Here is a 10,396-nt window from a genome sequence, read left to right as displayed (position 1 = left end):
AATTTGATGTGCATATCGACATATGCTTACATTTAAAATTTTCTTCTTGAGGCCCAAACCCCTAAGGAAGTAACGAGTCACTGACATTTATTGTGCGTCAAATTAGAATTTGCTGTCCAGTAAGTCTTTAACAAGTTTCGTAGCTCTATCTTAAAAAGTTTCAAATATAGTTACCGTAGCGGGCCTTTTTTAACAACTAGTATATAAGTTATTACGCATTATAGCCCAAAGCAAAAAAATTTTATAGAATTCTTAGATCATTTACATTAATGTTTGTTTTAACGTGTTTCTTTTTATATTAAGTATGGATTCCAGATAACGGGTATACAAAGTTTTAATGTATAAAAAATTGCGGGAATAATTGTGAATGCTGTAAAATACGGTAACTACCATACTTCTTAATAGATTTAGACTAAACTTAAGAATACATAAACAGTATTTTTAGATCTTAGATGAGTTCCTTGCCATGTCCATGAATAACTCTTTTCATGATGGCGGCCATTCACATTCGAGCATAACTTTTAACTAAACTATTTCCTACGATAAGTTTAAATCGATACATTTTATTTCTCTACTTTTTTCTATGTCTTAACATTTGACGATGCCGGGCACTTCAAGTTTGGAAAATGTACGGTTGTGTATCAGTTAGTCTCCTTTGATTCGATGGGGCTACGCCCCCAGCCCCCAGAAGTGGGTACTAACAAATTCGGGGATATGGTTATTATTATGTGATAGGTTGAACTCGAAGATGTGGGGTTTCAGTGAATTAAAAGTACACCATATGGTCTACTTGTGTTTTGGATTCAAACAAAGTTTTGATTTTAGGGCGTTTGTGTCTTAACCGTTGGAGTGACTGGCACTTTTCGTAGGTAATTGAAAAATGATTTTGCTATATGAATTTAGCTACGACCTCTCTAGTTTACCCGTTACACAGCTTGGAATAACATACTTCACCGGTCAGAAATTGTGGATTTTACGAATAATTTAAATAAATAAATAGCTAGCTTTCAAGGGTTTTCTAGTGGTTACACGGACTAAGCTAAATTGTCGCCAAATTTCATGTGTGTAGTACATCAGGAGGTGGGCTTGACTTTGTATAGGCTACTTTAAGTAAGTCAGTACCACAATGTTTTAGGTTAACTGTTACTTTTACAAATTTAAAATGGAAAATAAAATAAAATATCATAATTAATAACAAAGCATTTGATTATCTAACACAAAAAGAACTTTACGTATTTAAAATGTGTAAGAGACGAAATAATAGTATCCGCAACACAAAATTGAGACATAGAACCCGAAACGAAAATCAATTCTATTTACATTGTTCCAGATGATTGTCAGATGTCGCTGTAGATTGCGAGTACATGTTTCCATCAGTTGTCTGTGCAGTTAGTCACTGGATATGTTGGTATGTTGAGTGACAGCATAAATTTCACACAACGTTTTGCTTTCACATAAATACATGTTCATAACCCATTCTGTTGTACTTCTTCTGTGATATTCAACTCTGAATGAAGTAAGAACGATTTATTTTAAACCATTTATTTTTTTATTTTTTATTACTTGTTGTACCTATCATTGTTCATATAACGATTCGCTATAATAACTATATATTTTGACTTGTAGACGAGTGGGAGTGAAAAAGGGTTCACTCCAAAACTAAAAACGGAATCTTAATTATACCATATAGGTTCTTTACTAGTGTTCTTCTTAACATATTTTAGGTGTATGTTTTACGAATAGTTGACTAAATTTACTTCATAATCATTATTATTTTACTATGGATAATATTACTGACTATATTAAGATGGTCATCTCGTAAGCTCGAATGTATTAAATACACTATAGTGTGATATGAGATTACATTCATAACCAACTTCAACTATCTACAGAATGAAGACTGTAGCCCTGATAGCAACTCTGCTCTCCGTCGCCGCCGCGGCCAGAGAATGCCCCAACCTGTCTGTAGTCCAAGCCTTCGATTCTGAAAAGGTACGTCTACCAACAGCATAGTTTGGTTGTTACATACTTTTCAAATTATCAGTTCAGCCACGTTCAGGTTATGCTCAGAATAAGCTTCAACTCATTTAAAACGTATTGAAATCACCGGAAAATACAGGTGTGTTTGATGTAAGTATCGTAAAAATCGGTTTTTCGCGCGCGCACGAATAGGGCTTCTTTTATTAAATGTCCTTTAATATTTCAGCATTCAAAAAGGATCGACAAAATATAATAGTATACCAACTTAAACTAACAAAACTAATATAAATCAACAGAATTTTATGAATAAAAGATAAAAGAAATTAGTATTTCATTAACTATTATTTATGTAGTACTAGCGATTAAAAAAAAATATATATATAGTTAGGCCTATATATATATAAAGCCTATATATATATATATATATATATATATATATATATATATATAGGCTTGCTAAAATTGCATAAACGTCTTAACTGGATGTTTAAAATCATTGGGGCGGTAAGATTTGTTTACGGCAGACTTGTTTTTTAATATATTCAAGTCCCTCTACATAAAGTTGACTCGTATATATAAGCCAATATGTTTTAATCTTATCCTTGAGTTAAAGAAAACCATCCTTAGTGATTTTAATTGACAGTAGTGTTAACTGGCAGATTGAGTTACTGATGAAGCGTAATCAATGTAATGCCTTACATAAGCTGGGATAATAACGTTGCAAGGAAGTCGGTATATCCCTAATCATGATGTAAGGTTAATGGGATAAGGTGTTAAAGAGGCATTGTATTTATATCAAATACAGTATATGTTTTGTTATAGTTTTGCAGGCGTTATCGATCAGTGTATTCTCAACTATTAAAATGATAAGGTGAGGTCGCTAGTAAACTTAGCTATGGTGGAAGTGTTGTTTCAATGCAAACGTTGAGTTCAGCTGCATTTCACCTTCCGCTCAGTGCAGCCTCTGAAATCTGGAGTCCACCAATGTCTAAAGAGATCCAAAAAAAGTTGACGATGAAAAAGCTCAAAATGAACTCTTTGTATCGTTTCCATACCAAGACTACGAAATTAAGTGTCATGTGGCCGAAGAAGTGGTCTCATTATCTGACCAGATTCACAATTGAGTGTTCTACGATATTTTAGACACGATTCCGAAGCAGTGAGGAACAATCAAGTTTTCAATACATAATGTAGCTATGGTGGGATGGTAGATCATAGAGGTGAGATGGAGCTGAACTCGACTTTTTGCATCCCTAGTAAACCTGGTTTATTTTCAAAAGTATCACGAGACTGAAAATACAGTTACATTTTCACTATGTTGGCATATTTCTAATAATTCTTCAGGGTTGGTAATAAATATATATTGGCCTGTAATGACATATCGACAGCACGCCTTTTGTAAATTTATATCTTAAGGAAAGTGAAGTTCAGTTTAATATTAGTTGACTGATTTTTTCTGAAGCAGATACGTTATGTTACTTTATGTTAATTATGATGATGATCTTGTCTTACAATCTCAAACAACAGCCTTTATCTGGTTTTCCGTCAGTTTTCAGGCACCTGGTACCAACAGGGAAGTTTATCAAACCGCTTTACCAGATGTCCTAAATTAGAATTTTCCGTCAGGAATGCTGACTCTATCGCTATCCGAAACATGGAACAGGAGTAAGTAGGCTATTCGAAGTACTGTATTTTAGTTTTTAGATTTTATCGTTATTAAATTAATTAATTAATTAATGTTTGATGGTATTGAATGTAGAATTTCTATGTGTAACTAGAGAACAAAGTAAGAATACGTGACACCACGTTTCGCGTAACAGACTTCTCTGAGGTTGCATACGTTCATGCAAGTCTATACATCAGAAAGTCAAATGATTTCACTCAGCTTGTTAAATATTTCTCAAAATATATTACGAATAACTTCTGCTATTCGTATATGTTTACTCTATCACGTCCTAAAGTTTCAATGGATTGCACTCTATTTTATAACAAATTTTTCTGATTGCCATTATGGTTACCCATAAGGCCTACGAAAAAATATTTGCTAACGCTCAGCCAAATCCCATGAAATGACACGCACTGTCATCGAACTCAGTGTTGTGTATACAGAAATGAAGCGTCGTGCATATTGTCAGGTATACAGATCAGTTCGTTTACGAGATATTGTACGGACAGATAGACAGAAAGAAATTGATCTTTTTCCAGCCCAATGAGTGATAGGCTCTGCTAATGCTCAGCCAATTAAATATGTCCGTCGCCATAAAGAAAATATAAGGTAAAGAGCAACGTTCATGGACACAGAATACAAAAGAATAATAAAATTCCTCGTAACAGTGATACTCAACAATGGACGTTTTCATCTGTGAACATTTTAATTGAGCGGTAGATAAGTCCAACAACCGAGGAGATAAAAAATCATTATCTGCCTGTCTGCAAGATATATGAAGAATAAATTGACCAATACACTTAAACATTAGCTTGAAGCCTCATTTCTATACAGAAAACCCTGAGATCGATGATGGTGCATGTTACTCCATGGGCGTTAGCAAGTATTTTACATTGGTCTTATGGGTAACTAGATGGCGACGATAAAATAGCAAAATAATTAAATTTTCAAACTGAGTGCAATCTATGTCATTTTAACGCGTGATATACTAAAATATAATATATTATATTTTAAATATAATATATTTTAGTATTATAATATAAATATAATATTATTTGAGTAGCCTAACTATCGGTAAGATGTTCGGAAAATATTTAAATTGTATATGAAATTGTATATGAATGAGTTCTATTATAGTTCTTGTTCTACCATGAGATTTGGCTGAACGTCATTGGAGCCTCAAAATCTGATTTCAAAAATGAAATGAGCTAGAGATATGAAATTTTTCATGTAACCTGAGCGAAGCCTGATACGCAACTCCTGATGTGGTGTACTTGAACCTTATTAAATTATATGCAAAATATGTACCTAATATAATATAAGTGCATTGGATGGGCCAATATATTCCTAACATTATGTTGATATTAGTTGGTTAAATTATTTTAATACTTTTAATACATACTACTTGGTACTACTTGGTTTTATAGTTTTGGACAATGGAGGACCGTAGACGGAACAGCAGTGTTTGCAGATCCCTCAAAGGACGAGGCTAAGCTTGTCGAAACTGTGGAGAGTTCTTGTAGGTATATCTTGGATTGCGTAGTGGTAGTAATAGTTTATAGTACAGTTGTAAATCCTGTAAGTGTTTCAAGTAAGTTATGGCTGACAAAGTGTACACTTATTGTTCCAGTAACAGGCTTCACGGAGCTGTGCGTTATGCGCTTAGCGCTTATTTTCGGTTATGCGCGAAAATATCTGTTCTAGTGTGCATTTGTGTCGTGGTAGGGAAAATATATATTGAAACATATCTTACGGAAGCATAAATAGAACTGAAAAGTGTAATTTAGTCAAAAATTGTATTCTTCCGGCTCTTGTAATCTACTTCCGTTCCGATGTATTTCCACTGCCATAGATTAGATGCGTTTGGCTAGTAATTCCGATCAAGATATATTGGTTTAAGAACCTTAGTTTGGGCAAAAACGTCTACTCAGGTCCTTGTAACATACTTCCAGTCTGAAGTTAGAGTATACTCCAACTTCTGACTGTAGTGGACTATTCTATAGTCCTAATTTTAAATATCTACCAGTTTACCCGAAATCAAATTATATTATATATATATATATATATATATATATTTTTTATATATTTCCCCCAAAATATTACTATAAACACGTTTATAACCGGAAAATTATACGCTGTGTAAATCTATAGGTTAAGGAGCAGAGAGGAAATATTCTATTTTTTACAGAAACTGTTGACGGCGTCAATATGAGAAGATGAAAATGATTGAAACGGTTTGTGAGTAGACATCAATCTAACAATCTTTTATTATTTTCACTGTTTTGCAGCTGGCAACACAACATCAAATGTGTGGATCTTGGCCACTGACTATGACAACTACGCTATAGTATTCTCCTGTCAGTTGGAATCCGGCTATCCTCAAAGTGAGTGTCAACTTAAACCTGTTCAATGCAATGGAATATTATGAAATTAGTTAACAATACAATAGTAACTTCACATATCATACCGATCGATAATCGAGTTTTCTTAATGCTGAAATCCAAGTAAATAACGTTTCAACCTTGGAATATTCTCGAGACGTAGATTTCAACAAAGTTGTCCAAGATTTTAAACGAAATATTATGCAATACTGTGTTTTTATCATGACTATAAGTAATATTCTAAATCATTCGACTCGAGATGATGTTTTAATTTTTAGAACAGTTGGTATAATTTAAAATGTAATATATGAAATACCAAGATATTTTTCACACAAAACAGGAAGGTAGCTGGAGAAAATTCATTATTTAGAAAAATAATTGTTGCCATTTCAATTAAAAAACATTCACGTTAAAATAATCTTCTATAAAATTATTGTTGTTTTTTTGCAAAATATATCAACATTATGGTACATTGAAGATATTTATATTGAAAGTAAACTTACCTTAGGATTATTAGAAATTTCTCCAAAATCCAACATTCCAAAATCTGCCATGTATTTTATTTAATTTTTATTTTATGAAAATTACGCTAACAATAATAATAATAATCACTCGTGGGGCTGGAAAAATTAATTTCTGTCTGTCCAAGTATCTGTCTATCTGAATGTCTGTCCGCACGATATTTCGAAAACAAACTGACGTATAGATTTGAAATTGTTCAAGATTCATTTCAACATGAGGAACATTGAGTTCTGTGATGGCGCATGTCACTTCATGGGGCAAAACAAACTCTCAAATAGCCGCCATTCTAAGGGACAGAATTCTTATGTACTAGAAAATCCCGATTAAAATAGGGGTATGATATCACTTGTCAAGAATACAACGACTAACATGTTGATGGGTTTTCGTTGATGTTATCTGTGATAATAATAACATTTAATGAAGACAAAGCATGTTTATTCTATAAAAGCAATCAATAATTACTGTACTTTTAAAACGTCTTTCTTTAATAACTGGAGTATTTTTAGAATTGTGCCGTAGTAAATTTTTAAAGTATTAAATGTAATGGTCAAATTACATGAGCAATGCACAAGAATTCTAGGAACAGGATCAAGTAGTCTTTTTTGTTTATTTATGAATAGATCTTGATAATATTTTAATTAATTATTTACTACTCCTTCTCGAAAACTATGGCGTATAGTTTTTTTATTACTAACAAATAGTATTATTTAAAATCACTTAAACAGTAGGCTTTAAAAATTAAACATTCACATGTTTAAAAATAAAATACTTTGATCAAAAACTAATAATTTTATTGTTTAGAGTTTTATAAAAAAAAACATTGACCCTTATTAACCAATCAAGTAGATGTTTAGAAGAGATTCAAAAATACTGGAACTTACTGACAACTGTTTTTCATTAAAAATGTTGTGCAATTATTTAGTATAAATATACAGTTAGGAAAATCTGTTGGGAAATCATTAAAGGGAACTACATCTTCCAAGTTATTTGTTTAATTTACAAAACTGTATCACCTAGGTCAGCACAACTGGTGTCACTAAGTATTTTAATATCATTTAACTCACTAATACAATGTATTGATCAATTGCATTAAACAGATGGGTCGGGATTTGTAGAATATTACTCAACTTTTAAAACGATGTAATAAAATAGTGTGTCGTTCTAGATAACAACGTTTGTTAAAGAACGAATGTATAAAGGTCTGTATAAACTACTATGAGAAAAAGAGAACACTAACAGTGAGTGTGTATGCCCTATCATTAAGGTTTATATTTCTGTTTACAAATTGATATTCCTAATTTAGTCAAATGATGACCTATCAGTTTTTTGATAATATATATGACATTTTTTTAAATCAGAACTTAAAAAACATTAGTTATTCAATTACTGCCATTACAATATAGCCTTATTTCTAACTTACAATAAATCACGTTCATAGGATCAGCATGGATCTATACAAGGAAGCAGATTCTCCATAGGAACGATCAGAAACACATCGATAAACTCCTGGACAAGGCTTTCGAGATTATCTCCAGCGAGGGAGGACCTGTAAAGGACGACTTCTGGCCTGCCCACCAGTACCAGTGTCCTCATTAAACACTTTAACGGAAAACGTTAAATCCTGACATTTTCAGTAGTATCATTTACTATCCTCAATCTCTGAATCTATCGCACTATATCCTACCTATTACGAGCTTTCTACATTTTTGTTTTAATCAAAATGCACTAAGGATAAACCAAATTTGGACTTCACGGGAGCTGGAGCGGAGTAGTGAAATAAACTTAATTTACCATATAAGATCAATGATTAACTTCAAACGCGATTACATCTTATATTTTCTTTTAAATTGTATGCTTTTTAATATTTAATCAAATAGTTGTTATGAAAATTAAAACAATTTTTAAATGTATGAGAATTGTTTTAGGTATAACCAACAAAAATACTCGTTTGTAAAAACAAGAAGTGCTTGAATGCGTATTAGTTATGTATATTTCAAATAAATAAGACGTCACTCATAAATATACGGCTGAAAATAATAGAAAATGAGTTGAAGTTTAACCCTTGTTCTTAGGAGGCTAACATTAAGATTATCCCCAGTGCAGCCGGTTTTTAATCGTGTAAATCACGATAAGGAAACTCTGCATATGATCACAGTATATAGAATTCTTTCTTATAATCAAAAAACCTAGGTGTTTTAATTCAAGCTAAGAGAGCAAAATAATATGTGTCAAAGAGTAAGAATTGCCATAAAAGTATTTTCGATCATTGACAGATCACATTTTATTGCCCATAGTCATATCATATTTTTGTCGAATTTGTTTTTGTTTAAAAAACGAACTGTACAATGATGAAAATTACAAAGTTATCATAGTCTATTACCAGTCCTGTGAGGTGGCAATGATGTTTGTTAAATCAAATGCTAAATCCTCAAACTTTACATATATTTAATATTGTAAATATTTAAAATATTATTTATAATATAAATATTACTAACATTTAGAGGTTTTATTTGTTTCTAGCATTCTTAGCGAACATTCAATAGGAGTATTTGATCAAACTTATTAACCCTTTAAAATAGTAACATGTATGTTTATGGGTTTGTAATATAAAAATTCAACCCAAACTTTGAAGGGATTTGGATATAGTTATCTAGAGAAAATTTCCAGATTTTGTTGGAAATTGGATCTCTACCACCTGGTAGATTATCAGCTTTTCATAAAACCTTTCTTATAGCATGAACCCTTTAATAATGGTGCTATAAAGCAAGTGACAGTTGTTCATATTTTGAGTTTCATAGAAAATTTGTTATCAAAATATTAGTTCCAGCTCCGTGGCGGCGGCCATGTCCGGTTGTTAATACAGTCCAGTTAACATTTGGATCACGTTCAGTTACTTAGGTTATTGTTGCTTCGCTAATTGAATTCTGCACTTACGCGTGGCGTGTTTAATTTCATAGCTGTCTTGGTCGTAACGAAGGATATTATTTATTGCACTCGCAATTTAACAATCATTGAATAATGTTTGCAGTAATTTTATTTCTACATTAGCCTGAAATCCTATATTACGAATATGATAGCAATTATTCCCCTATTTTAATTGTGTTTAACAGTTTAAGTTTGACAAATCCGTGGGGCTACTCTACAAGACCTAAATTAAATAAAATTAAATCTACAAGACCTTAAAGCTGAAATAATTTATATCTAACATAATCATCGACTAATTTTGTACTGGGCGAGGTAACAACTAAATGTATTGTATACATTTGAAACACAAACATCATCCTTCCAGTTGTTACATTACGACGATGTTAAATTATTGGGAGATAGTAAATCAATATATCTAAATCGTCAATATTTCTTTATACATATTGCCTATAAACAACATAAGTGCTACATTGAAAGTACATTCGATGGTTGGTGCTTATAATACATTTGTTAATAATTTTGATTTTAATACCAGCAGCCTCAAAATCAAATTCCAGAGTATGAATTAATTTTTTTTTCAAATTTCGAGGGGATTTTTACAAAGATTGCCACACCACCTCCCTAAAAATTGGAACGAAGGAAAATATGTGCCAATTCATAATTTTTTATTTTGAAAAATGCTGATGATTCGGTTGTGAAACTGTGTTCTGATATTACAATAATATCAGGTTTTCGCTCATCGCAGATGAGGTCGAACTCTTCTAACTAACTGCTAGCGGATTGAGTGTTAAGGTGAATAATTTTGAATTTCGACATTTTTGGAAAATTTTGAGTGGTTTCTGAAAACGTGTTTAACAATTTTGATCAATTTTGATGTTCTCGATAAAAAACAGGATCTGATACCCCTATCTCGTTTTTACAT

The 10,396-nt window shown here is 31.9% G+C and overlaps 1 protein-coding gene across 1 annotated transcript; it reads left to right on the top strand.

The window, feature by feature from the left end:
- Positions 1 to 1,461: 1,461 nt before the first annotated feature.
- Positions 1,462 to 8,176, top strand: LOC124373691 (lazarillo protein-like). Its single transcript, XM_046832043.1, has 6 exons — positions 1,462 to 1,516; positions 1,893 to 1,992; positions 3,530 to 3,645; positions 5,074 to 5,165; positions 5,935 to 6,030; positions 7,988 to 8,176. Exons 1-6 carry the CDS (start codon positions 1,512 to 1,514, stop codon positions 8,143 to 8,145), a joined length of 567 nt encoding a protein of 188 aa, XP_046687999.1. The 5' UTR covers positions 1,462 to 1,511; the 3' UTR covers positions 8,146 to 8,176.
- Positions 8,177 to 10,396: the final 2,220 nt, after the last annotated feature.

The sequence above is a fragment of the Homalodisca vitripennis genome, chromosome 1 (genome assembly GCF_021130785.1).
Source record: "Homalodisca vitripennis isolate AUS2020 chromosome 1, UT_GWSS_2.1, whole genome shotgun sequence".
Taxonomy (NCBI): domain Eukaryota; kingdom Metazoa; phylum Arthropoda; class Insecta; order Hemiptera; family Cicadellidae; genus Homalodisca; species Homalodisca vitripennis.
This window is presented reverse-complemented; position numbering and strand designations above follow the sequence as displayed.